At 47.8% G+C, this 28,000-nt stretch overlaps 2 protein-coding genes across 3 annotated transcripts; both read right to left on the reverse strand.

Annotated features, from left to right (window-relative positions):
- Positions 1–309: 309 nt before the first annotated feature.
- LOC125157305 (adhesion G protein-coupled receptor E2-like) lies at positions 310–27,740 on the reverse strand. 2 transcript variants are annotated; one of them, XM_047843900.1, is made up of 20 exons: positions 27,605–27,740; positions 25,349–25,423; positions 16,583–16,732; positions 14,576–14,626; positions 14,144–14,278; positions 10,480–10,635; positions 9,733–9,900; positions 9,181–9,227; positions 8,961–9,038; positions 8,678–8,855; positions 5,773–5,880; positions 5,388–5,608; positions 5,017–5,196; positions 4,262–4,459; positions 3,742–3,977; positions 3,383–3,449; positions 2,875–2,966; positions 1,862–2,030; positions 1,665–1,775; positions 310–941 (listed from the first exon to the last, which is right to left on the reverse strand). In XM_047843900.1, the coding sequence occupies exons 1-20, from the start codon at positions 27,630–27,632 to the stop codon at positions 900–902; spliced, it is 2,490 nt and encodes an 829-aa protein (XP_047699856.1). In that variant the 5' UTR covers positions 27,633–27,740; the 3' UTR covers positions 310–899. The 2 variants fall into 2 exon arrangements, with proteins under 2 accessions (XP_047699856.1, XP_047699848.1); XM_047843892.1 differs by having other exon boundaries at positions 9,733–9,909.
- Positions 21,685–22,193, reverse strand: LOC125157343 (BBSome-interacting protein 1-like). The gene has a single exon (XM_047843960.1). The coding sequence runs from the start codon at positions 22,108–22,110 to the stop codon at positions 21,898–21,900; it is 213 nt and encodes a 70-aa protein (XP_047699916.1). The 5' UTR covers positions 22,111–22,193; the 3' UTR covers positions 21,685–21,897.
- Positions 27,741–28,000: the final 260 nt, after the last annotated feature.

Raw genomic sequence — 28,000 nt, forward strand, 5'->3', positions numbered from 1 at the left:
ATTCTATCGTATTTTCTGCATCTATTAACTGAGCTTCTAAGTATCACTATGGACTCATGAATATGTTTATCTAAAATATTATACTCACGTACAGTCATTTGATGTTCAAATTGTTACAAAATTGGTCAGTGGGAGCCTCCAGGGAATGTCTTGGAGGGGGAACCACTCTGGGTTTAGATCTTGCCTAGATGCATGGTAAGGATGAAATATTATGTTATGTATAAATGTGCTGTAGCAATATACACCTTTTCCCTTTATAAGCCTTTATAAGCTCAACTTATAAAATGTAAAGATGCAGAGACTCGAGTCTCATAGTTCTGATTTTACTCCATCGGATGAAACTTTTTTTCCCCCACATTTAAACTCTGTGAACTCGGGAACTGGATCTCCTTGATCCAGTGCACATTTTTGGAAGGAATTAATCAGTAGGGCTTCAGGAATGGAGAGTGAGTAAGTTGAGGCATGTATGTATGAATGGAGACCAACTGGTCTACTTTGCCTGTAACCAAAATGTTTCCTGGGGAGAAATACTGTGAGCTCTAAAGTCAGGCAAGTCTTGGGCAACTGGCATTAGTTGTTTACTCTACAGGCAGGTATTTGAATATTACTTTCCTCTTCTGTGTTATTTTAGGGAAGTCCTTTGAGGCTGGTTTTCCTTGTTATGTATCATCAACCTGAGGAAGAATCTTTTTGGAAAAAGAGGTTTCTACTGGGGTATTGGGTTAGAACTCCTGATTATACTGGGAAGGAGATGATGAGAATGCTTGTATGTACCAGAAAACCCAAATTCACCAGCAGCTGAATGACAAACGTTTCCCGCATACTTTTCTCCCACAGTGGTGCCAAGGAGAGTTATTTTTAATACTCTTTGCCCCAAAGAGAACGGTTCAGTGTTTTCTTCACTTTCTAAGAGACAAGTTCGCCAGTTCATTATAATTCTCCTAAAAAAAGAAGGTGTAAAAACGATTCTGTGTTAGAAAGTGCAATGTTTGTGTACAGAAAACTATAAAATATTGTCAAAAGAAGTCTAAGAAGAGAAAAAGTTTTGTGGACCCGAACGTACAAATGCTTGGGACAATTCACATTGCCAGAATCTCTCCCCTTGCCCTCTGTGATTCTCTAATGAGGTTTTACAGTGTCTGTATCTGTGGAAATACTAGCAATGATTGCAGACTTTTATGGGAGGTTTCAATGCAACTTAATCCTTATTTCACTTTTATGACTATATACACACCAGGTGTTTATTGTTCATTATATACAGGGACAGCATGGAATGATTTGGGATACAGGATATGCAGTGACCCTGTACAGCTGGGGCATCTCTGCTCCAGATTATTACTTCCCGATTACTTACCTGACCACAGCATCTTTCTCTGCTTCTGAGTGTTTTCTATCTTGTCGATTTTAAGTATAGTTAAAAAGTGGTTGCACCATATCATGCAAAGAGGACAGTCATGTGCAAGGGTCACTGTGAACATAGAAGCTCAGCGAGTGAAAGTATAGGAAGAGCTCGTTTCAAGACAGGGAAGTGCCTTCAAGTGAGTCCAGGCATGAGCCTTCCTAGGGCATTGGCTGCTCTCTGCCCAGGTTGTCCAGTGAGGCAGGCATGAGACGCCCAAGCGGATCGGCTAGGGAAATGCTCTGGGAACACTGCATAATCTTACCGCACTGTGGTTGGAGGCATCAGACACGGTCCCGCTTGAGAGCGTGTAATTCTCAGGCTCGGCTTTGGCTTTCCTGACCCCTCTGAACCATTTCCCGTACTGCTCCCGGACCTGCAGGGGCGAAGCACGCTCTGGGTCAGCTCACTGGGGCGGGGTGGGGACAGGAAGAGTCCTGGATGGGGGCCGGACCGTGGTACCTGCTGGCTGAGGAGGCAGTACACCAGGAAGATGAATGCTCCCTGCAGGCTGTTGATGATGGTGAAGAGGTAAGCCATGATGCGGGCAGCTGCCCCCACCTGCAGGACACCCAGACACCACGTGCAGCCCAGGATGAGGAGCTGAGCCGTCGCTTTGAATGTCAGCATCCTGGGTAGGAGGAGAGAGGAGGCTTGTGATGCACCGGGAGCAACAGCCCCCTCCCCACCCCACCTGTTTTCAAGTCCACTCCACGGATGCTTCCTACTGGGTAGCGATCAACTTGGATCTTTATCGTCAATGATTCCATAAAAAGAAATGGTGTTTGGGTCAGGGATGACAGTTTGACTAGGACTAGGGATGGTAGTGACACTCCAGAATGTGAGTTTCAAAAAGGTCACGATGTTTCAGGAAGACCCCTAATTTTGCTCAGCTGACATTGTCGAGAACATTCTGTGCCCCTGGCCCTAGGCTGGGGCTTGGGCATTCAGAACAACCAAGACAAGACCTCTGTTTCCACAGCCCTTACAGTCTGGTGGCAAGACAAAAACAAATGATCACTTATAACATTTGCAAAGTGAGGTACTTCTGCCCAGATCCCATCCAGGGCTGTTCCTGTCCCCACCTTCTCCATGACCTGACCCAGAATGTGCTTTGCCCAGAATAGAGGCCACTGATTCTGTGCAAAGTTGAGGAAAGGAAAGGTCATCCCCAAACTCCTAGATGATGTGACATGTGGTTGATGAACCCGTGTTCACGTGGGGCAAGAGAAGGGGAAGGCAGGGGGGCCTAAAACGCATGAAGGCATGACCATGAAAGGGTGCGCTGGGTTCTGGGAACTGTTATGTGATGTTTTGAGTGTGTTGTAAGGATAGAAATGTTCTCAGGACCTACTATGTAAGGCATGGAAGCAATCCCTGTGTATCAGGGCAAAGTCCATTCTCTCTGGACATCAGATCCTTGGAGCTCTAGGATAATGCTCTGGATGGGGGACATTCCTCTGACTCATCCTCACCTGGTGTTCTGGAGGGTGGACACATCTCTGTTGAGGGAGGAGAGCTTGTTTTTCACTATCCAGAAGGTCATCAGAAAGAAGGCCAGATTAATCTGCAGAAAGCCCACAGGCGTATTAAATTCACTCCACATCTGGTAAGCATCCTCCTAGCTCATCCAACCCCTAACCCGGCAGGTAAGAAGCTTTTGCATTTTGTAGAAGTCCTAGAAGACTAGACCAACCACCCTGTAACTTAGGCATGTGTTTGTCCTGTAACTCTGGCGAGCACTTCGATGCAGTTCACATGGAAACTCCAAATTTTAGCACTGAGAGTCCCAGGTCTCAGGAAACATGTTAGTCCTGTTGTCACAATGGAAATTCCTGCATCCTGGGTGGGGGGGATGTCTCTCATCAGTCCTGGGCCAACTGGAATGATTGCTCCCGCTGCCTGTAACCCTCCTGGTACACCTGGTCTTTGAATGACCGTCACTTTGGCAGGCAGGATGCTCTGATGTCATGTGTTACTCACGGAGAAGATGGTGCAGACGGGGCCCAGGAAGGTCCATACAAATCCTTTGTCTGTGTGGAGCCAGCATCTAAGAGAGAGATGAGAAGTGAGTCAAGAGAACATTGGCCTTTTTGGATAAAGAATCACTAGAATGTATAATATATAATGATTAAATACTTCATAATGAACATTTAAAATAATTAAATCTTAAGGACTTAAAAACAGTTCAAGGAACACAAAATTCCACCAGAGAGATGACTTTGGAGTGGTCACTGACCTTTCCTCTGCCTATCATGTTCGGGGGAAATTAAATCGCTATTGGTTCTATGATGGCCACAGTTGTGCTGGAGAAGATAGGGGCAGTGGGAATTTGCACTTACCTGGTGGGTGTTCCATAAAGGGAAGGTCTGGATGCAGCAGAAATGGCCACGATTAGAGCCGGGACTCCATAGCCCACAGGGAACATGAGTCTCTTCATGAACCTGCTCACACTGGAGTAGTTGACCACCGTCAGGTTGCGTGCCGTGAGGAAGAGGTGTAGACCCTCCAACAGCATCCAGGTGAAGGAGGCCAGGTAGAGATAGTGTAAGACTCCCGCGATGATGGTGCACAGCAGCTGGGGGAGGAGGAAGGAGTCACCAGGAGGGACTGTCAGGGAGGAGGGTGGCCCCAGGACCCCTCCCATACCTTGCCAGCGGGGAGAACTCGTATATATATATATAGGGTTGAGTTGTTGAGAGAGGATTGTCTTCTGCTTCATCAGTCAACGTGAAATAGGCTATTTACCCCTCCAGCCTCCCTGTCACCCAACGATTGTGTTAAGGCATCAGTGCAGCAGGGCTCCACGAACTGAGCATCCCGTGGCTCAGGGCAGGGGGTCCTCTGGGACAGTGTCAGTACCTTGATCTTGGTCTGGTCGATGGCCGTGAGGAAGAGCAGGTGGGCCAGGAAGAGGCAGATCGAGAGCTGCAGGTGGAGCGAGGTGCTGGTGTTCTGGATGGCTTTGCACAGGAGGAAGGTGAGGGCTGCCAGGAGGAGGCACAGCAGAGAGAGGCCCAGCCCCACGTAGGTGATGACAGCCAGCATGGGATCCTCCTCCTGGGACCCAGCAAAAAGGACATCACAGTCACAGGTCCTATATCAGTTGACTTTAAGAGGCATTTCATCACCCTGGGTGGGCCTGGCCTAATCAGTGAGCTCTCAAAGCTCTAGGCTCTTCCTAGAGAAAAGGATTCAAAGTTTGAGGGCGTTTGAGGTGAGGGAGCTTCTCCTGCTGGCCTCTGGACAGAAATGCTGATACACTGTGTGGGGCCTAGAGAGAAGGAATGCAGGTAGCCCCTAGGAGCTGAGCAGGGTCCCCTGCTCGCAGCCAGAAAGAAAGTGGAACCCCAGTCCTACAACTGCAAGGAACGGAATTTTGCCAGCAACCAGGGAGCTCACAGGAGGACCCCAGGCCTCCGACGAGAATGCAGCTTTGGCTGACTCAATGGTCTCAACCTTGTAAGGCCCAGAGCAGGCAACTCAGCTACGCTACGCCCGATTCTCGTCCCACAGACACCACGAGACATAAATTTATGTTTCTTTAAGCTCCTACATGTGGGGAAACATGTTCGAGAGCGATAGACGTGGAAAGCGGCCTCTCTCAGGGATCTCACCTGCACGTGGCTGTGGGCCATGAGGATGGCAAAGCTGCTGAGGTGGGAGCACTGGCAGGTGGTGCTGGCGTCTCCGGTGGCCGCCATCCTGCAGCCCATGGTGGACCAATGACCGCCTCCATCCTGACTGTGCTCCCAGAAGACACAGAACACCTTCTGCGTTGGCCCGGGCGTCACTGCCTGTAGGAAGAGAGCGTCGGTGGGAGCTGGAGACTCTTATCCAAAGCTGGTTTGCAAAGGGCTTTCCTGGGGGAAGGAGGTGCCCACGGAGGAGGCCCCCAGGACACAAAGGGTGATCTCGACAGTGAGGCTGAGCCCCGGACCCAGACCAGTTCCTTGCCCAGCCACAGCCCCATTCCACCAGGACTCACGTGGTGGGAGAAGATGAAGGTGACGGGGGAGCCGAGGTTCTGGGTGTCCTTGTTGCTCACAAAGGCAGAGACGACATCTGAGAGCAGGACAGGGGAGACCTCTCCCAGCAATTCCTTGTGTTCACGCAGAACTGCCTGCTGCTTAGGGTCCAGGATCAGGGGCGCCTCGGCCAGTAACTTGGCCATCCCTGGAGTGGAGATGAGGCCCACCACCGAAGGACCTGCAGGACCAGGCCAATGTGGATACCTCGGGGTGCCCACCAGCGCCCCTTCTTCCTCAGATGGACCCTTTGTGGCCCCACTCTGCCCCCTACCTCCCCGTAAGCTTCAGGTCCCCGTGTGTCACGTCCTTGGGCGTCTTGTGACCTCCCATCTCGGCCCTTACCTGAGTCACTAGATTCATGCACCTCATCCAAGCTCAGCAGCATCTTTGCCTGGTTCAGACTCAAGGTGACATTTCTGTCTCCTTGTTCTTGCACCTTCAGGGACAGGTCTATGAGATGTCAGAGTTATTAAGGGAGTGTGGATAGTATTTGTGGTTGTAGAGGCTGTAATAATACTATCCTTTATATGTGTGTTTACATACATCTGGCTATCCACACACGAAAGAAGAACAGGAACTCTACTTCGTACAACACACAAAAATTAACTCAAAGTGGCATGACAAATTTAAGGCATGCCTTGGTGGCTCAGTTGGTTGAGCATCTGACTTTTGATTTCAGCTCAGGTAATGACCCCAAGGTTGTGGGATCAAAGCCTGTGTTGGGCTCCGTGCTAAGCTTGGAGCCCGTTTGGATTCTCTCTCTCTCTCTCTCTCTCTCTCTCTCTCTCTCTCTCTCTCTCAGTCTTCCCCTCCCCATCTCTCTCTTTCTCTCTCTAGAACAGACAACGAAAGAAAAAAACAATCCTAAACTTAAGGGCTAAAAGTACAACAGTTGGAAGAAAACACAGATGTAAATCTTCACAGCCTTGGATTTGACAATGGATTCTTAGATACAGCACCAAATGCACATGCAACTAAAGAAAAAAAGAGAAAATGAATTTCAAAACAGAAGCACCTGTTCATTAAAGCAAAAAAAAAAATATTCACTCTTGTGTGGATCCTGAGAAACTTAACAGAAACCCGTGGGGGAGGGGAAGGAAAAAAAAAAAAGGAGGTTAGAGTGGGAGAGAACCAAAGCATAAGAGACTCTTAAAAACTGAGAACAAACTGAGGGTTGATGGGGGTGGGAGGGAGGGGAGGGTGGGTGATGAGTATTGAGGAGGGCACCTTTTGGGATGAGCACTGGGTGTTGAATGGAAATCAATTTGACAATAAACTTCATATATTGAAAAAAATAAAAAAAAATAAAAAAATAAAAATAAAAAGTAAAAAAAATAGTCTATGGAATGGGAGAAAAAAATTAGCAAGTCACATGTTTCACAGAGTGTACTATTAGAACATAGAACGAATTCTTCCAGCTCAACAACCAAAAGCCAAACAATGAATTAAAACAACAGGCAAAGGGACTTGCATAGACATTTCTCCAAAAAGAATACACACATGTTCAATAATTACACAAAAAGATGTGAGCCATCACTAGTCATCAGGGAAACGTAAATCAAAACCACAATGAGATATCACCAGACACATACTGAAAAGACTAATAAAAATAAAACAGGGGCACCAGGGTGGCTTAGTTGGTTGAGTGTCCAACTTCGACTCAAGTCATGATCTCATGGTTTGTGGGTTCGAGCCCCACATCAGGTTCCGTGCTGACAGCTTAGAGCCTGCTTGGGATCCTCTCTCTCTACCTCTCTCTGCCCCTCCCTGGCTTGTGCTCTCTCTTTCCAAATAAATAAATACACTTAAAACAACAACAAAAAAGTGAAAGTGCCAAGTGTTGCTGAGGGGGTAGAAATTGGGGTCCATTGCCGGTGAGGATACGAGATGGAAAAATAGCCTCTTTGGAAAATAGTTTGGTGGTTCTCAAAAAGTCGAACATAGAATCGCTGTATAACTCAGCAATTCCAGTCCTAAGTAAGTACCCCAAAGAACCGAGAACAGTTATTCAAACAAAAGCGTGTGAACCAATATTCACAGTGGCACCATGTGCAAGAGTCAAAGGGTGGCAACACCCGAAATGTCCATCAGTGGATGAACGGGGACACGAGAAGTGCTGTATCCATCTACAATTAAATGTTGCTCAGCCGCAAAAGGGAATGAAACACTGAGAGATGCTACAACATGGATGAACCTTGAAAACATCCTGCTAGGTGAAAGAAACCACATAGTGTATGATTCTCTAGGTATGAGAAGTCCAGAATAGGCACATCCATAGAGACAGAAGACAGACCAGTGGTGGCCAGGGGCTGGGGGAGCGGAGGAATAGGGAGTGACTTCTGGGGGTGGGGTGGGGTACAGTATTTACTTCGAGGGCGATGAAAACAGTTTAGAAATAGAGGCAATGATCACAACTCCGTGAATGTACTAAATGCCACTGAATTGTATACTTTGTTTAAAATGGTGGATTTTATGTTACGTGAATTCTACCTCAAACGAAACAAATAAAATACTTAACCGTGAGAGAACATTAACTGAATATGATTCCAAATTAAGTAAATTGTTTTCTTGGGAAGCCATTTCTATTGTATTTTATGTTCTTCATTACCATTAACTCAACTGCTCATAATTTAGTTTCTATTAAGATGTATATTATTTATAGCTTTATTCATTTCTTCTTTTAATTGAGGTATGACGAACATAGAACATTATATTAGTTTCAGGTGTACATGGTGATGATTTGTTATTTGTATGTGTTGCAAAATGATCACCACAGTGAGTGTGGTAAACACCTGTCCCCACATAGAGTTATAATTTTTTTCCTGTGATAAGAACTTTCAAGATTTACTTTTGTAGCAACTTGGAAACATGTAATATAGTGTTATTATTCTTGTGCTGTACATTACATCCCATGACTTATTTATTTTATATCTTTTGACCCCCTTCACCCATTTAGTCCACTGCCCCACCCCCACACACCTCACCCCTACCTCTGACACTCACTAATCTGTGTCTATAAGCTTGTGCCCCCTTTTTTTTTTTTTAGGATTCCACATATAAGTGAGACCAGATGGTATTTGGCCTTCTCTGACTTAGCATAATATATTCATTTCTTTTTAACCACTTTTAATTGGTTTAGGGAGTGTAACACTGAGATACAAGCGTGGTCACTGGCTCCAGTGAGGCTGGGGGATAAACGAGGTGGGGAAGGGCAGGGCAGGAGCCCGGGGCAGACCCCAGTACTTGCCTGTGCCTGCAGATGCACTGAAGGTCAATGTCCCATTAGGCAGGGCCTGGCTTATGTTTCTCAGGACGTCCTCCAGGCCAGCGAGCAGGTTCGCGGCCACACGGCGCTGCTCTGAGCGGGGCAGCGCCCCCAGGTCTTCCGGGGTCTGCAACAACTCATCCACCCCCTCTATGAGGCCCTGGGGGAAAGCAGACCCAGAAGTCGTGAGCCGTGGGCCAGACTGCATGAAGAGGCTGTCCACTGAGCCTCAGAATAAAGATCCTGGAGAATAAAGTCTATTTACCTGGATGCTGTCCTGGGCAAAGGCCGGTATGAACTTTCTGGCCAGATCTTCGACTTTTTCAAAGAAGCGGGAGAGTCTCTGGGAAGAGGGCAAATGAGGAGGTCAGAGAGCCTCACGTGCGAGTGGGGAAGCTTGGGGAAAATGGTGGCCAGGGAGGGCGGGCAGCCCGTGCTTCAAGGAAGGATTTCCTGTCTCCTGGTCCCTGCTGGGGCCAACTCACCCGGCTCTTGATTCCACGGGGTGGGGTCCAGCTGGGGAAAAAGTTGCCTGCAAGAGACAAGAGTGCTTCATGAGGTGTGACAGCATCTATCTTTGTACGTGTTCGGGGGTAGGGGTCTCGGGTCAGGTCAGGCCAGGTACTTTCCCAGGCGGTCATTTGGTTATTCGGGGAGCCTGGTTTGGGCATAGAAGCGTCGGGAAGGCCTCACTGTCTCCTCCCTGGTGAGTGAGTGCCTTTTCTTATTCACACAGAGGTGTGCTATGGGTGAATGTGGTGGCCTACATGCTCTGCTGCCCAGATATGGATGGAATCGGCCTGGGTCCTCCCTGTCTCCCAGCCCTGGCTGGGTGCCCTCGGCTTCCCCGGGCAGCTTTCAGCCAGGGTGGGACATCACGGGCATCTGTGTCCCAGCCTGAGCATTTGGACAAAGGCCAGTGTGGGTCTTCTAGGGAACCAAGTGCAGGGAAAATGGTGCATTACCCAAAAAGGATCCTGTTGGATCTGGCTCCCACTGACAGCCTTTGTTTTAATTCCCTCAGGGCAGCCGCTCACCTGCTGGTCCCCAATGATGCCGTCTGTTGCTATCTGGTCTCGACGGGAGCCCCTTCTGATCATGTAATTTTCTATGTGTGTATGGGGGTGGATCCGTGTAATTCTGCTTAGGCTCCACACAGCATTCTTCTGGCTTCTGGTCATCTGGTTTGCTCTCAGGAATGTGAACTGAAATTACTGGGGAGAGTCAGGGTAAGCCTTGTGCAGGGAAGGAGACAGGGACTGAGCACCTGAGAAGTGGGGGGGGGGGTGTCAGGATGCCAAAACTGTTGGCCAGGGAGACCACTGGCTCAGAAAAGCTCAGCTCCCGAATCTTCCCACTCCAGTGTTTCGGGGTGGGGTCCCTGAGTCCAGTGTGGCCCAAGAGGTCTGAGAGTTTTCCTGGTATGGCAGAGCCCAAGTGGGGTTTGGTGGGGAAAGGTCTCATCCTGGCAGTCACTGATGATGGTAAAGAGGAGGGATCCTGTGCTGGAAACAATATGCTGTGAGCTCCTTAAATATCTTGAGTGCCATCCTTCTCTATGTTTTACAAAAACAAGATGCCAGGGTGGGGGTGGGGGCGGGTGGGCAAGGGAGACTCTGAACTTTCAGAAGTGACCCTCTGCAGAAGGTTCTGAGCCTTGGGGTTCAAAGAGGGGTGCGTGACCGGGTAGGTGCCGAGGACAGCTCTCTGATGCCTAGAGAAAGTGGAGCAAATGCCTTCCCACCGCATGGATGGGGAGATGGAAGGCGTGGGGTGGTTCTCACCGTGACACGTGTTCTCACTCTCACTCCTGAATGTTTTTGCCCCAGAAGCAAGCTCGTATCCTGGGCCGCACGTGCAGTGGTAGCTCCCCTCTGTGTTAAGGCAGTGTGCGAATTTTCCACAGGACACTCTGGGGGGTGGTCCACACTCGTTGATGTCTGAAAGCCAACAGGACAAAAGGTTACCTCCCAAAGGTGTGGGTTCCCATGGGCAGAGGCCCTGGCCTCCAGCCAGACTCTACCAACGGAACGGGAGAGCACTCAGCTTGCAGGTGGCATTTCAGGGGCTGGTCTGAGTGGGAGTCAGGTTGCTCCAGAAAGCTGCTGACAACTCCGCTCATCTCTGCTCTCTGGCTGGGCCTGAGGGGCACCTAGATTCAGAATCTACTGTTCCATCATGCGGGCTGGAAGGAGGTCCGCCTCCCCTTCTGCAGACCTCGTGGGGTGGACAGAGGCACTGAGTCTGTCTGCGTGATTGGGAACCTGGGGGTGGGCTCCAGTCAGGGCGACAGTGGTATTGAAGGCCACTCTCCATAATGAGTCAGTGAAGGGAGTCATGGCTGGAGTCTGTTCAGGGTCATGCTTATTCGCATATGAAGGTAAAGCCAGGTGGTCAGGCCTCTGCCCATTGACAGCTTTCACTTCCATTATTCACAGTGGCCCAAGGACACCCACAGTCCTCATCATCCACTCCCCCAAGCTCCTAATGTCAGGCATTTCTTTTTAATGTTTATTTTATTTGAGAGAGAGAGAGAGACACGCAGAGAGAGAAGGGGACAGAGGATCCGAAGTGGGCCCTGCACTGACCGCAGAGAGCCTGAGTTAGGGCTCAAACTCATGAACCATGAGATCATGACCTGAGCTGGAGTTGGATGCTCAACTGACTGAGCCACCCAGGTGCCCCAGTCAGACATTTTAAAGATGCCCCAAGATGCCTCAGTGGGAGTCTTACTATCTCCACTGCTGAGGGAAGTCCCCTCTTGTCAGAGACACTGGGGACGTGACATGGAGAAGCTGCACAAAGTGTCTCACAGCTGAGTCACTGGGGATGTTTTCGGGCATCCTACATCTCCCTGTTCTTTAAACATGACAGGAAAGCTGTCCATCAGCCAGGTTCTCTTCGAGTAGCTCAGGGACCCACAGAGCAAGGCTGGACACCGTCAGCTATCGACAACCTCAACAACTTGATCAGGTGAATCAAAGGGCAGGGACAGAACGTTTGGTCCCAGACACTCCCATCGGGGGATCAGAGACTTTTAGAGCCTGCAAGGGCTCATGACCTCGTGCTGAGTGGGGGTCTGGCAGGCAGCTGGTCTCCCCCAGAGCAGAGTCTCCTACCCGAACTCGAGGACTTCCTTCTAAGGCCCCAGGCCCAGGCTGTGGGCGTCAGCCCCAGGACCGGACAGCAGGTGGGAAGAGGCACGGCCCCGATGCGTTCGCGTTCGGCCCCGTCTGGGCCATGGGACCACCCTCCTGTCTTCTCACATGGGGGCGATGGCTGGACACCTGTCTCCAGGGTTGTGGGATGGGGTGGAGTCAAGTGGGGGACGGTTGAGAATGAGATCCAAGGTGTGGAAAGCATGAGGCCTCCTCAACCAGACAGATGTGCTTCCAGAAAGGAGCTGGGGTCCAGTTACATTACTGGTAGGATCTCCTCGTCATGGGCACCCAGCCATGAATCTTCATGAGACCCGTGTGCAAATGCACAAAGGCCAGGCAATGGTCACAACAACACCTTTTTTTCTCTGATAAAATATTTTCCTCAAGCACCAAATGACACGTGGGTACTTAGAAAACAAAGAAAATGTGAAAAATGAGAACAAAGAAAATCAACTGTAAGTCCACTATATGAGCTACTGGAAGATTTAAGATAGTTTTCCCCTCAGCTTTTCAAACATATTAGGAACACTTTCCTTTATTATCAATAAATTTGCATCTAATATGATTTTGAGTAGATGAAGAATATTTCTTGGTGTGAGAGCTGCTCATATCCTCCTTTCCCCATTATTTTTTTATTGTGGTAGAATGCCCTTAACATAAAATTTACCATGTTAACCATATTTAAGTAATATAATTTTCTTGTATGATTTTGCATTGTTGAAGAATAAAAACTCTTCAGTTTTGTTATTTTTTATTTTTTTAAAACACTTTAGTTTTAGATCTTCATCTAGGCTCTACATCCTTATTAATTGTGACTTTGGCTAATTCAATCTCTTTGAGCCCAATTATTATCATTTAAAAAAATGAAGCCATAAAATTTATAGAAAAAACATAGGGAATAAGCTCTTTGAAATTGGTCTTGGCACAGAGTTTTTTGGATTTGACTCCAAAAAACAAAGATAAGTTAGTGGGAACATATCAAACTAAAAAAATTCTGCACAGCAAAAGACACCATCAAAAAATGAAAAAGCAGCCTATAGTTTAGTAGAAAATATTTGCAAATCATAAAGCTGAGAAGTGGCTAACATCCAAAATACAGAACTCATTCAACACAATAGAAAAAAGAAAACTAAACAATCCAACTTAAAAAATGGGCTGCAGATCTGAAAAGACATTTTCCAAAGAAGACATCCAAATGGCCAACAGGTACATGAAAAGGTACCCAACATCACTCGTCGTCAGAGAAGTGCAAAGCCAAAGTGTAATGAGATATCATCTCGCACCTGTTGGGATGGCTATTATAAAAAAGATAAGAAATAACAAGTGTTGGTGAGGATGTGGGAAAAAGGGAACCTTGCGCACCGTGGGTGGGAATGCAAACTGGTGCAGCCACTGTGGGAAAACGTATTCAAAAAATTAAAAATGGAAGTACCACGTGATCCAGGAGTTCTACTTCTGGGTATTTATTTGAAGGAAACAAAAACACTAGCTTGAAAGTCGGCATCCTTGTGTTCGTTGCAGCTTTATTTGTAACGGGCAAGCTAGGGAAACAACCTTAGTTTTTATCGGTGCCTGAGTGGGTAATGAAAAAGTGTTGTATGTGTATGGGGGAGTATCACTTAGCCATACAAGGGAAGACAGTCCTGCCATTTGCAACACCATGGATGGACCTTGAGGGCATTACACTAAGCGAGTTAAGTTGCACAGAGAAAGACAAATACCGTTCGGTTCCAATAGATGTGGAACCTAAAAACAAACCCACAGACAAGACAGCAGTCATACAGAGAACAGATGCGTGGGTGCCAGAGGTGGGGAGGGATTGGCAGGGGTGCAGGCAGGCAGGCAGGCAGAGAGGAAAACTGGTGCTAGATTTGCTTCCTCACGGGTCTGCTGTGAACAGTGAGACCCCTCCATGACCTTGAGGGGTCGGGAGCTCCCGGTGAGCTCACGCCAGGAGGAGAGCCTGGGCTTTCAAGTCCTGTGTTTCTTTCCTCCCATTGCTTCCATTCTTTCTCCCCTTTCCTTGTGCATGAGCACGATCCTAGTAATAACAGCAGTAGCCACGATAAGAGCTTGTGTTGGACCGTCCGCTCCATACCCGTCTTTATCGGTTCTCCACACGGGCAGATTTTAAGTCTCACTCCATCCGTGTGGGGTGGGTACAACGATGATCCCCAATTTACAGACAAGCAAACGGAGGCATAGAGAGGAGAACATCTTCCCCCTACCACTTCCCCCAACATCTCCATGCGCCCACCACCCCCCCTCCCCCCCCAGGCCCCTGTACCATCACAATTCTCCAAGCGGTTGGTGAAGACGTCCCCGGATGAAGAAGTGAACCCTGGAGAGCAGCGACAGGCCGTGGCGTTGACACATGAGGACTTTGGAGGGCACCACTGAGCACAGTCTGTGGGGGCAGAAGCTGTGGGGACCAAGACCACAGTCAGAAGCTTCAAGAAATGGAGGGAGCCAGCTGCCCGCTGGAGGTCCAGGAGTGGAGCGGGGGAGGAAAGAGAAGGATGGCTGCCATTGGAAGAGCTCAGAAAACTCTGCACATGTAGGGAGGAAGAAGCAGCTTCTTTTATACCCAGAAGACCATCTGTGAGCCTCATTTGTGCAGTAAGCTCCCTTCCCGTACCCCCTTATCGGTGAGAGAACCCAGACCCCAGCATGCACTCCCCAGCTTATGTCACCAATGGGGCTGGCTGGGCAGACTTACCACTCAGTTTCTGTACAGGCCCCAGTGTCAACAGCAGCAGCACCAAGAGCCCTGGGGCAGAAAAACAGAGAGATGACAGAGGAGAGTCAAGGTCCCGTTTCAACCCCTGTCTGCCTGGTCATTGCCCCCTGGAGGGAGGCTCTCGTACCTTACACAGAACCAAGACACGGCCTGTCTGTCCCTCTCCCTGGACTCCCCCAGGAGTCAGTCAAGGACAACCACAGCCTTCGCGGAGCCTCGGGTGCTCTAGGTGAGGGGACAGAGTACACACAGGCAGCTGACGTCAGGGATACAATATAGAAACCCCAACCTCTCCCAGTGGAGGGGAGTAAACCTTGAAGTAGAAAATCTTCAAATCCAGTGCCTTGCCCATAGGCAGGTTCTTTGTTCTCTGGCGACGGCAGAAATCTGCTTGGAGAAGGCCCTGCTCTGTCCTCTCTGGTGAGCGGGTGCCTTTTCTATTTCACATGGGGCACCCTATGGGAGGATGGTGTGGCCGGATGCTCTGTTCCCCACGTGTGGATGGCAGTGGCCCAAACCCTCTCTGTCTGTCAGCTCTGGTGCCCTCAGCTTTCCTGGGTGGCTCCCAGATGGAGCAGAGACATCACGGCCACCTGAGTCCCAGCCTGAGGACTTGGACAAGTCCAGGGTGGGCCTTCCTGGGAGCCGAGTGCAGGGGAAACGCTGCGTTCCTGACCAGGACCTGTCATGGCATCCGGCGATGGCCTTTGTCCTGACTTCCCCAGGGTGGATCTCACTGCCTGCATAACCTTTAGAATCCTGGTGACCCTCGCAGGACATCATGCTCCCGTCCACGCTCACTCTGAGACTCCAGCTCTATGGACATGGACAAGTCCCACACTTGAGCCAGGACTTTCCAGCCAGGCTTGAGGGAAAGGGTCAGGAGAACGAAGGTCCTGCTGGATAGGCAGGGTCACCAGGACGGTGAGGACCAGGCTGAGGTGGACGATGGGGCTGACATCCAGCCAGGCAGCTTTGGGGCTGTGAAGTTGCCTTTTCTGATCCCCATGAAGGAATTCTCCAGACTAAAAGAAAGTGGTGAGATATCTGAGCAGGGCCAGTGGTGGGTGATGGCTGGGTGGCTGGAGAGGGGGGCAGGCGCCCATGGGTGACGGATGGCAGATGATTCTGTCTTCTCTGCCCTTGGCCTCCCACCAGGGGGGCAGACCTGTGTGCCCTACCAAGTGGGACTCAGCCTCCACCTTCTGTCTGAGTGTCTGGGTCAACGTGGGGCCTCGGGTTGACCTCTTTGGAAGAAGGTCACGCCTCTGGCAATGATCCCCTCTGTTTTCATCCAGCCCAGACGGCAGCCTCTTTCATTCGCCTCAATCTTAGAGCGTGTGTGGTGTGGCCCATTTCGCTTTTCCCACCTTCTCCCAACATCCTCTACATCCCAGTCACCTGAGTTGCCCACTGGCCTGTGAACTAAAATTACAGGCGAGGTTCAGGGCAGAGCCCGGCATGGGCAATTAGAGCCTGGAGGCCAAGAAGCCGGTTAGAGTGCTAGGAGGCATCTTTTCCAGGCCTGGTTGTGGGTCAGGGAAGGTAGGCCCACCCTGGCATCGCCCCCCTCCCACATTTATGGGCAGGGCTCCTGGGTCCATCGTGATGCTGGGGGAGCTGACAGGGGTCCTGGTGTGGCTGAGCCCGTGTGGATCTCAGGGGAGCAGGGGGAAAGTCTCATCTCGGCTGCCACTGATGAAGAAGAAGAGGGTGGATATTGCTCCGGAACATAACACGCCGTGAGCTTGTGAAGTATGTCGGATGCCATCCCTCTGGTTTTTTGAAAGTAAAATGCCGGGCGGCAAGGGAGATGCTCCAAAATCGAGTTCAGTGCCAGTCTGCAGAGGGATCTGAGTCTGGGGCTTTGGGGAGGGCTGGGACACAGGTATAGGTGCCCAGAACGGCTCTCTGAGGCCTGGACAGAGTAGGGTCCGTGACCTCAAATCGAGGATGAGGAGACAGGAGGCGCAAAGCCCTTCTTACCTTGACACATGTTTTCACTCTCATTCCTGAACGTCATCTCGGGAATCAGCTCCTGCCCTGGGCCGCACACGCAGTATCTCCCATCCACGCCCTGGCAGTCAACGTAGGGTACACAGGGCGTCCTCCAGGGTCGCTCACACATGTTGATGTCTGGAATACAACAACGTAAGCTTATTCCTTCCACTTTCAAAGGAGTAAGTTCCCATAGGCAGAGAGCCCGGTCACCAGCCTGACCCGACAATGAAGGCTGGACAGACGCAGCTCCCGGGTAGCTCTCCCCAGGCTGGACTGAGCAGGGCCGGCTGCTCCAGAAAGCCTGCTGATGGCCGTCTCTGCTCTCTAGCTGGGCCTGAGGGCCACCTAGATTCAGATGCTACTGTTCCAGGATGGGGGCTGGAAGGAGGCCTGCATCCCCTTCTGTAGACCTTGTGGGATAAACAGAGGCACTGAGTCGGGGTCCAGACCCTTCCCTGTGGTATTATTTGTGCCGCTGGAGACCTGGGGTGGGCTCTCAGGGTGCCAGTAGCATGGAAGGCCACCCTCGATGCTGAGAGGTGGAGCCAGTCATGGCCTGGGGGCTGTCTAGGGTGACACATGACACTCAGCATTCACACCTGAGGATAGAAGCCGATGGCCAGGTCCCTGAGCATTGATGGTTTCTACCCGCTTTACTCACAGTGGCCTAAGTACACCTCATAATTCTCATCAGGCCCTCCCCCAAATCCCAATGTCAGGCTTTTTCTAGATACCCCAGGATGTCTCTGGGGGAATTCTCTTTAATCAGAGTCCATCACAGATGTGAAATGGAGAAGCACCAAGAAGTTGCTCACAGTTGAGTTATTGCAAGGTGGGTTCCTGGCCTCCTAGCTCTTCCTGTTCTCTAAACATGAGGGGAAAGATGGCCATGACCCTGGCCCCTCGGAGTAGCTCGGGGACCCACCGGGCAAGGCTGGACACCATCAGCTATCGACAACCTCAACAACTTGATCAGGTGAATCAAGGGCAGGGACAGAACGTTGGGTCCCGGACACTCCCATCGGGGGACCAGAGACTTTCACAGCCTGCAAGGGCTCATGACCTCGTGCTGAGTGGGGGTCTGGCAGGCAGCTGGTCTCCCCCAGAGCAGAGTCTCCTACCCGAACTCGAGGACTTCCTCCTAGGGCCCCGGGCCCAGGCTGTGGGCATCAGCCCCAGGACGGGACAGCAGGCGGGAAGAGGCACGGCCCCCGTCTGGGCCATGGGACCGCCCTCCTGTCTTCTCAGATGGGGGCGATGGCTGGACACCCGTCTCCGGGGTCGTGGGATGGGGTGGGGTCCAGCGGGGCATGGGTGGTGATGAGGCGCGCGGGAGGGGAAGACACGACGAGGAGAAAGTCTCAACCGGCAAACGTGCTCCCAGAAGGGAGCGGGGGTCCAGCCACACCAGCCGCAGGCCCCCTGGCCGCGCTCACCCGGGCCGGAGACTCCGTGAGACGCGCGCACAGACGTGCAGGGGGTCCGCGAGGGGCGCCTCTCAGGGCATCGGGAGAGGGCGGCTGGGCAGGAGTCATACCAGCTTTTTTTTCCGTGATGAAATTCACTTTCCCCCAAATATTAAATGACACACGGACGTTTGGAAGACAAAGCAAATGTAAAACAGCGAAAACCAAGAGAATTGCCCATAAGTTCACTACGCATGTTGGGAATATTTTCTTTTATTATCAATATATATGCATCTAAGACTTTTGAGTACATGAAAAGTATTTCTTGGAGTAAAAACTGTATAATTTCCCTCTTTCCCCTATTTTCTTATTGTGGTAAAATGCACACAAAAGTTTTTTTTTTTCCCGTCTTAACCATTTTTAAATATTATAATTTCCTTTCATGATCTTATTTTGTTGAATAAAAACCTCTTAGTGTCATTAAACATTTTTAAAGCAAACGTTAGTTCTAACTTCCTTTATTCAAATTGTATTTATTTTCACCTTAAGGTAAAATCCGTTTGCATGTTTCTTTTCTTTAAAAAAGGTTTTTAAAAATGTTTACTTATTTTTGATAGAGAGAGAGAGAGAAGGAGGGGCAGAGAGAGGAGAGGGAGACACAGAATCTGAAGCAGGCACCAGGCTTTGAGCTGTCAGCACAGAGCCCAACATGGGGCTTGAACCCACAAATTGCCAGACTGTGACCTGAATCGAAACTGGACGCTTAACTGACTGAGCCACCCAGATGTCCCTCAATTTTTGTGTTTCTGATTTAATAAAAATAGTTGATGTTTTTATGAGATTGAAAATTCTTTTTCTTTTCTTTTCTCTCTTTCTAGATTAAAATTATGTTGTATTTGTTTAAATTTTTTGAAAATATATTCATATACAACAGGATTTTATTTATTTATTAAAAAAATTTAAATTATTTATTTTAAGAGAGAGAGAGAGCAGGGGAGGGACAGAGAGAGAGGGAGAGAGAATCCCAAGCAGGCTCTGCACTGTCAGCTCGGAACCCAGTGCAGGGCTCCAACCCACTAAGGGCAGGATCAAGACCTGAGCCAAAACCAAGAGTTGGATGCTTAACTGATGGAGGCACCCAGGATCCCCTACAACAGGATTTTTTAAAAGGATACACTTCTAATTTTGTATCATTTCTTAAACAGATATGTAGTGTAATTTAATTCTTGGATTTTGAAAGCTTGTTTTAGCATACTGAAAAAATTGTTTCGTGGGGAAACAATGGTACTAAACAATCCTGTCTTATTTAAATGGTACTAAACAGGGGCGCCTGGGTGGCGCAGTCGGTTAAGCGTCCGACTTCAGCCAGGTCACGATCTCGCGGTCCGGGAGTTCGAGCCCCGCGTCAGGCTCTGGGCTGATGGCTCAGAGCCTGGAGCCAGTTTCCGATTCTGTGTCTCCCTCTCTCTCTGCCCCTCCCCCGTTCATGCTCTGTCTCTGTCCCAAAAATAAATAAACGTTGAAAAAAAATTAAAAAAAAAAAATGGTACTAAACAATCCTATCTTATTTGTGCATAGTACTCCTTAGCTTATAAAACACTTCTTTTTTTGGTTTATCGCAGCATTATTGACAATAGCCCAGATATGGAAGCAACCTGGGTGTCCATCAGCATATGAATGGATAAGGGAGATGTGGTATATACACAATAGGATATTATGCAGCCATAAAAAGGATGACTTTGTGCCATTTTCGACAATATGGATGGACCTATAGGGTATTATGCTAAGTGAAACAAGACTGAGAAAGATAAATACCATGTGATACCACTCAGAAGTAGAATCTAAAAAAAAAAAAAACCAAACCCAAATGAATAAAACAAACAAAAAGCAGAATCAGATCTACAAATACAGAGATGGTTGCCAGAGACAAGTGGGGCTGGGAGTTGGGTGAAGGGCGAGAGAGAGATCTAGACGCTGAAGTATTGAGTGAGTAAGTCAGGGGAATAAAAGGCATAGCGTAAGGAACACAGTCAATGCTATTGTAATAGCAGTGTATTGCTTCATGGGGACAGATAGCAGCTACACTTACGGTAAACATAGCACAATGTATAAATGTGTCAAATCATTATGTTGTACATCTGAAACTAATGTAACACTATGTATCAACTATACTCAAAATAAGAAAAGACTATAGAAATGTTTCCTCCCTCCTACCTTCCTCCCTCCCTTTCTTCCTTCCTTCCTTTCTTCCTTCCTTCCTTTTTGAGAGAGAGTGAGAATGAGAGTATGTGAATGGGGGAGAGGGGCAGTGGAAGACAGAGAGAGAATCTTAAAGAGACTTCAAGCCCAACGTGGCTGATGAGGGGCTCCCTCCCACGACTGTGAGACCATGACCTGAGCTGCAATCAAGAATTGGATGCTTAGGAATGACATATCAGACAAAGGGCTAGTATCCAAAATCTATAAAGAGCTCACCAAACTCCACACCAAAAAGGCAAATAATCCAGTGAAGAAATGGGCAGAAAACATGAATAGACACTTCTCTAAAGAAGACATCTGGATGGCCAACAGGCACATGAAAAGATGCTCAATGTCTCTCCTCATCAGGGAAATACAAATCAAAACCACACTCAGATATCACCTCACGCCAGTCAGAGTGGCCAAAATGAACAAATCAGGAGACTATAGATGCTGGAGAGGATGTGGAGAAACGGGAACCCTCTTGCACTGTTGGTGGGAATGCAAATTGGTGTAGCCACTCTGGAAAACAGTGTGGAGGTTCCTCAGAAAATTAAAAATAGACCTACCCTATGACCCAGCAGTAGCACTGCTCGGAATTCACCCAAGGGATACGGGAGTGCTGATGCATAGGGGCACTTGTACCCCAATGTTCATAGCAGCACTCTGAACAATAGCCAAATTATGGAAAAAGCCTAAATGTCCATCAGCTGATGAATGGATAAAAAAATTGTGGTTTATGTACACAATGCAGTACTATGTGGCAATGAGAAAGAATGAAATATGGCCTTTGTAGCAATGTGGATGGAACTGGAGAGTGTGATGCTAAGTGAAATAAGCCATACAGAGAAAGACAGATACCATATGTTTTCACTCTTATGTGGATCCTGAGAAACTTAACAGGAACCCATGGGGGAGGGGAAGGGAAAAGAAAAAAAAAAAAGAGGTTAGAGTGGAAGAGAGCCAAAGCATAAGAGACTCTTAAAAACTGAGAACAAACTGAGAGTTGAGGGAGGATGGGAGGGCGGGGAGGGGGGGTGATGGGCATTGAGGAGGGCACCTGTTGGGATGAGCACTGGGTGTTGTATGGCAACCAATTTGACAATAAATTTCAAAAAAAAAAAAAAAAAGAATTGGATGCTTAGGGGCGCCTGGGTGGCTCAGTCGGTTTAGCCTCCGACTTCAGCTCAGGTCATGATCTCGTGGTTCGTGAGTTCGAGCCCCGTGTCGGGCTCTGTGCTGACAGCTCAGAGCCTGGAGCCTGCTTCGGATTCTGTTCTCTGACCCTCCCCCATTCATGCTCTGTCTCTCTCTGTCTCAAAAATAAATAAACATTAAAAAAAAATAAAAAAAGAATTGGATGCTTAACTGACTGAGCCACTCAGGCACTCCTGTATTCTTTATTTTTAATTTTAATTTTAATTTAATTTAATTTTATTTTTTTGGGCTCAAAGTTTTTTTAGTTGCTTATGTTCGATACAAACCACAGTGTCTAAATTCACAATACAAGTTTCATTAGTCTTGGGTATTTTTATATTATTTATAAGCACTATCAGTTTTATTAACACACACTGTTCTCAGCATACAGGTGCAACTTATTTTCTAGCTATTGTTAATACTAAGGTAGGGTATTCTGTAGAAGTGCTAAGTTATCATTCAGTGAGTTATTTGCCATTGTTCCTTTTCTGCCATTTCTTGTTGGCGAATCGTATCCTGGGCTTCTTGCTGCATTTCCTCCAATTTTTCCAGAGTCAGAGATTTTAAGGGTAAAAGTTTGGGTTTACACAGCACCACTGTGGTTATATCTTCCACAGACAGCTGCCCTTGTTTTGGAAGGACTTCCCGGAACATTGACTTCACTTCCGCCATATCTGAATTGTTGGATACAGCTAAGTTTTTTCCTGGGATGACTGGTCACCTTTGGTCCTTTTTCAGGCCTACTTACAGACTCCTCTCTATTCTTTCTTTTTTAAAATATATTTTCATTGAAGTATAATTAACATACAGTGTTACATTAATTTCAGGTGCACAACATAATGATCTAGCAAGTCTAAACATTACTCAGGGCTCACCATGATAAGTGTAGCTACTGTCTGTCACCATACACGATTATTACATATTATTGTCTATATTCCCTATGCTGTACTTTTCATCTCTGTGACTTGTTTATTTGATAGCTGGAGCTTGGTACCTTCTAATCCCCTTAATCTATTTTGCCCATCCCCCTATTACCACTCTTCTGGCAACCACCAGTTTGCTCTCTGTATTGAGGAGTCCAGTGTTGGGGGTGCCTGGGTGACTCTGTTGGTTAAGTGTCCGACTTCAGCTCAGGTCATGATCTCACGGTTCATGAGTTCAAACCCCGTGTTGGACTCTGTGCTCACAAGCATGGAGCCTGCTTGGGATTCTCTTCCTCTCCCTCTCTATGACCCTCCCCCACTCACACACATGCTCTCTCTCTCTCTCTCTCTCCCCTTCTCTCTCTGTCAAAAATAAATAAACACTAAAAAAAAGAGTCTGGTTTTGTTTGTTTTATATTTTAGATTCCACATATATATGAAATCTTTCGGGATTCGTCTTCCTCAGTCTGATGCATTTCACTTGGCGTCATGCCTTCTAGGGCCATCTGTGTTGCAGATGGCAAGATCTCATTCTTTTTTATGGGTGGGTAATATCATTGCTGACAGATACACATCTTCTTTACCCATCCATCTATGGATGGACCCTTGGGTTGCTTCCTTATCTTGGCTATTGTAAATAATGTTGTAGTAAATGTAGCAGAGGCATATCTCTTTTTGATGAGTGTTTTGATTTTCTTTGGGTAAATGCTCAGTAGTGGAATTGCTGGGTCATATGGCATTTCTATTTTTAATTTTTTTTGAGGAACCTCTATACTGTCTTCCGCAGTGACTGCACCAGTTTGCATTCCCACCAACGATGCCCAAGGGTTCCTTTTTCTCCACATCCTCATTAACACTTAAAAACTCCTTAGTTTTAGACCTGGGTGTGCTTTTTACCAGTTTGTTAGTTGTATGACTTCGAATAAGTCACTTGATCTCTTTGAGCCCAAATTTGATAATTTGAAAAATGATGTTATCCTGAAATCATAAAATTCGTAGAAGAAGACATAGGGGGTAAGCTTTTTGACATTGGTGTGGGCAACAATTATTTGGATTTGACATCAAACGCAAAGGCAACAAAAGCAAAAACAGACAAGCAGGACCACATCAAACTGTACAGCAAGGGAAACCGTCAACCAAATGAAAAAGACAATCTACAATTTGGGAGAAAGTAAATGCAAATCATATACAGTATCCGATAAGGATTAACATCCAAAATATATAAAGAATTCATACACCTTCAATAGCAAAGACAAACAAGCAAACAACAAAAACCCCAAAGAGCATTATTAGTCAATTTAAAGATGGGTAGAGCCTCTGAATATACATTTTTCCAAAGAAGACATCCAGATGGTCAAGAGGTGCATGAAAACGTACTCAACACCACTAATCATCGGGGGAACGCAAATCAAAACCATACTGAGATATCACCTCACACCTGTCAGCGTGGCCACTATAAAAAAAGAAATAACAAGTGTTGGTGAGGATGTGGGAAAAGAGAACCTTGCACACTGTGGGAGGGAATGTAAATTGGTGCGGCCACTATGGGAAAGAGTATGGAGATTTCTCACAAAAATAAAAATAGAACTACTGTATGATCCAGTAATCCCACTTCCGGGTACTGACCTGAAGAAAATGAAATCACTTTCTGAAAGAGATATCTGCACCCCCATGTTCCGTCCCACGTTGTTTACAACAGTCAGGACATGGAAACAACCTAAACGTCCACCGATGGATGAGTGGATAATGACAAAATGGTATGCGGATACAGCGGAATATTACTTGGCCATAAGAGAGAAGAGATCCTGTCATCTGTGACGGCATGGATGGGCCTTAAGGGCATTATGCTAAGTGAAATAGACAGAAAAATATTGTATGATCTCACTTTTTGGTGGAATTAAAAAAAAAAACAACTGAACTCAGAGATACAGAGAACAGATCAGTGACTGCCAAGGTGGGGGGGATGGGGTGGGCAAAATGGGTGAAGGTGTGAAAAAAAACCCCACCTTCAACTCTGCTTGCCTCATAGGTCAGCTGTGAACACTGAGGCAGGAGACCATGACCGTGAGCGGCTGAGAGTTCCCGGGGAGCTCACTCCAGAAAGACAGCCTGAGCTTCCACTATTTCTCCCCTTTCTTTCTTCTTTGAAAATAATAATGGCAACAGCAACAATGATAATAACTGACATTTGTTGACAATTTGCTCCATACCCGTCTTTAGCTGTTCTTTACGCAGGTGAATTTTAAATCTCACTCTAACCACGTGGGGTAGGTACAACGATGATCCCCAATTTACAGACAAGCACCCTGAGGCATAGAGAGGAGAAATAATTTCTTGCGTGTCAGGTGTAGTCAGGGTGAACTAGACTTTGAAGCCGGTGGCCCAGCTCCGCTGTGTGAGCTCTCAACACTGTACCCATTGATCACGGAAACCTGATGGTCCACTTCCCTCATACTCCCCCTGCCCTGTCACCTCTCTTTTCCTGCATGAAGGGCTGGGTGCTATTCTTAGGGCCGAGGGCTCGGGACATCTCGCCACCTCCCCCCATATCTCCAAGCCCCTCTGCCACCCAAGTCCCTGTACCATCACAACTCTGCAAGGGGCTGGTGAAGCTCTCCCCAGACGAGCACCCGAATCATGGAGGCATCGACCCGTGGAGAGTTCGGAGGGCGCCAGTGAGCACAGGTGTGGGGGCCCTAGCAATGAGGACCACAGTCGGAAGGCTCAAGGAATGGTTGAAGCCAGCAGCTGCCAGCTAAGAGTCCCTGAGTCGAGCAGGGGAGGGTCGTGGAGGGATGGCTGCCTTTGGAAGAGGAAAAGACAGACGGCTGGACATTAAGGGCGGAAGAAACAGCTTCTCTTATCCCCAGAAGGCCATCTTGGAGCCTCGCTTGGAGAATAAACCTCCTTTCCTCTTTGTCGGTGACAGGATCCAGACCCCAGCATGTGCATTCTTAGCTTATGTCACTAAATCTGGACAGACTTACCTCTAGTGTTCTGGGAAGCAGCTCTGAATATTAACAGCAGCAGCAGCAGCAGCAGCAGCAGCAGCAGCAAGAGTCCTGAAGCAGAAAAAAGCCAGTGAGAAGACAAAAAGAGGAGTGTGGAGCTCTGGTGTTAATGGTCATTGCCTCCTGGGGAGGTGGGTCTGGTCCTGCGGCCCACAGCTTTCCAGCAGCAGCCACAGGGCTCTCGGACCTTTCGTGGAACTGAGGGCTCAGTTTTTACCCTTCACATCCCTTGACTCCCAGAGGAGTCAGTCACTAACAGACACATCCTCACGGAGCCTCAGTGCTATAGGTAAGGGGACAGAATATACACAGGTGACGTCAGGGACACAAGGTAGAAATTCCAACCTTTCCCGGTGGAGGGAGTGAATCTTGAAGCACAAAGTCCTCAGATTGGCCAGGTTCTTAGTTCTCTGGCAATGGCAGAAATCTACCCTGAGGATTTCTCTCCCAGGGTCACTGTCCCCTCTTTGACATACATGTTTTGGGGCACACGAGAAGAACGTGGGTTTGGGCGTCAGACAGCCCCAAGTCTGAGCCCTGGCTCACAGCAATATCAGCAGGGCAGGGAGCCCTGGAGTCAAGAGAGTGGGGGGAGCTGATGACAACTAAGGGCACCGTCAGGTACAGCCACCGTCTCCTGGTTAAGTGGCCTATCCAGGTGCAGCGCCCATGACTTCTGTGGTTCCTTGCAAGCGAGCTCCTGGCCCTCCCGTGGCACACTGAGGGCACAGCCTTTCCCTTTATCCCCCAGTCTCGTCCTGAGCGATGGGTCACTGGACAGGCTCTGTGGTATACACACCATTGCAGACGCGAAGGAATCTACAGGCAATCACTGGGCCACCTGTTAGAGTCTCTCCTTCCATTTGTGGGAGGCAATGAACCCTACGAAAATCTTTTCATATCTGTGTGCCTTTATAGGATTTTCCTAGAATGTGCCCAGCATTAAAATCCTGTTCCACAAATCAGATGATAAGAAATGTGGCTATTTTCAAAATTTTTAAAGTTTATTCATTTTTGAGAGAGAGAGAGGTAGAGACAGAGTGTGAGCAGGGGAGGGGTAGAGAGAGAGAGAGGGAGACACAGAATCCGAAGCAGGCTCCAGGCTCCGAGCTGTCAGCACAGAGCCTGACACGGAGCTCGTACCCATGAACCACAAGATCATGTCCTGAGCCGAAGTCAGACGCTCAACTGAGCCACTCAGACACCTCGAGATGTGGCTATTTTCATGACAACCAGGAAACAAAATTACAAGCAATAAAGACAATATGTAAGGAACGCTTAACTTACTGTGTAACAGGTATCATACTAAGCATTGAGGGAAAGAAAGACTAATCAGAATTAAGTTGACTTTGCTATTATGCACTGTTATTGTCCTTTAAACCATGCTGTGACCCACACAAAGCCTATGGGCTAAAGGATGATATTTTTCTTAGCTCATTAGAGTTTTTAGAGAATTTGCTATATAGTCTTGTGAAAAAAAAATAGTATAGGTAATATGATGGTTAATTTCATGTAACAAATTTGGCTGGGCCACAGCACCCAGATATATGGTCAAACATTAGTCTAGATATCTCTGGGCAGGTGTTTTTTTCAGATGAGAGAAACAGTTAAATCAGTAGACTCTGAGTAAAACAGATTATCTTCCATAATCTGGGTGGGCCTCATCCAATCAGTTGAAGTCCTTAGGAAAAACAAAAGAAGTCTGACCTCTTTCGAGGAAGAGGGAATTCTGCCTCCAGACTGACTTTGGACTTGACATAGAACATCAAATCTCCCCTGGGTTTCCAGCCTGCTGGCCTGCCCTGCAGAATTTCAGCTTCCCAACCTGCACAATCTCATGAACCAACTCCTTAAAATGAATGAATCTCTCCCTCTTTCTCTCTCTCTCTCTTTCTCACTCTGTCTCTCTCTTTCACATACACACAGACACACACACACACACAGACACACACACACATTGTATTGGCTCTGTTTTTCTGGAGAAACTGGACTGATATAGGTAGTAAAAGGAGAAATCTTTGTTGGATTGGCCCTGGGAATAAGTTTCACTGATTATCTCCTTTGAGACTTAATACAAGTGAGCTAATATCCTTCTCAACATCTCCCCTTCGTCTTTGGTAGAGAAAGTGGGAAAAAAAACCAGAGTCTCAGGAACACAGAATATTCTCTAACTGGTTAGAGAGTTCCCAGATAGCTTTAGTTATCTGTCACTATTGTTATAATTCTACCTACCTGGCAGCAGTCGATATCTGTTCCTCATGGTGCGGACCTCTGCTCTTGGTCTCTGCGTGTTACAAAGACTTCCTATTTTAGGTCTGACTTGGGCCCTAGAGGAGCCGATTTAGGAAACTGCTTGTCTGGATCCTTTCTTTCCCCCTAATCTGTCCTGTGATTAACTTCCCAGAAACTCCACTTCTATTTTTTAAATATTTGCATAGCATTACTGGTATTTGTACTGAAAGCCTCCATGAAAGTGGTTTTTAAATGTTTGTGATACAGGAAGATGTGATCCTGTGTAATCCATGTCTGGTCTAGAACTAAGGTGTTTTTATTCTTCAGCAACACTCATCGCAGCCTTAGACTCCTATGTATTGGCGAAGGAAAATACTCCTGATGGGTTTTAAAAGA

The sequence above is a fragment of the Prionailurus viverrinus genome, chromosome A2, assembly GCF_022837055.1.
Source record: "Prionailurus viverrinus isolate Anna chromosome A2, UM_Priviv_1.0, whole genome shotgun sequence".
Lineage (NCBI taxonomy): Eukaryota > Metazoa > Chordata > Mammalia > Carnivora > Felidae > Prionailurus > Prionailurus viverrinus.

What these genes read in the sequence shown, in the direction of transcription:
- LOC125157343 (XM_047843960.1), bottom strand. Translation starts at nt 22,110, where the DNA reads ATGGCGGAAGTGAAGTCAATGTTCCGGGAAGTCCTTCCAAAACAAGGG.
- LOC125157305 (XM_047843892.1), bottom strand. Translation starts at nt 27,632, where the DNA reads ATGAGGAACAGATATCGACTGCTGCCAG. An exon ending in GAGTGAAAACATGTGTCAAG is followed by an intron (nt 14,627 to 16,582) that starts GTAAGAAGGGCT and finishes TTTCTGCCCCAG; the next exon opens with GGCTCTTGGTGCTGCTGCTG. An exon ending in CAGTGCATCTGCAGGCACAG is followed by an intron (nt 5,881 to 8,677) that starts GCAAGTACTGGG and finishes GACATCTCATAG; the next exon opens with ACCTGTCCCTGAAGGTGCAA.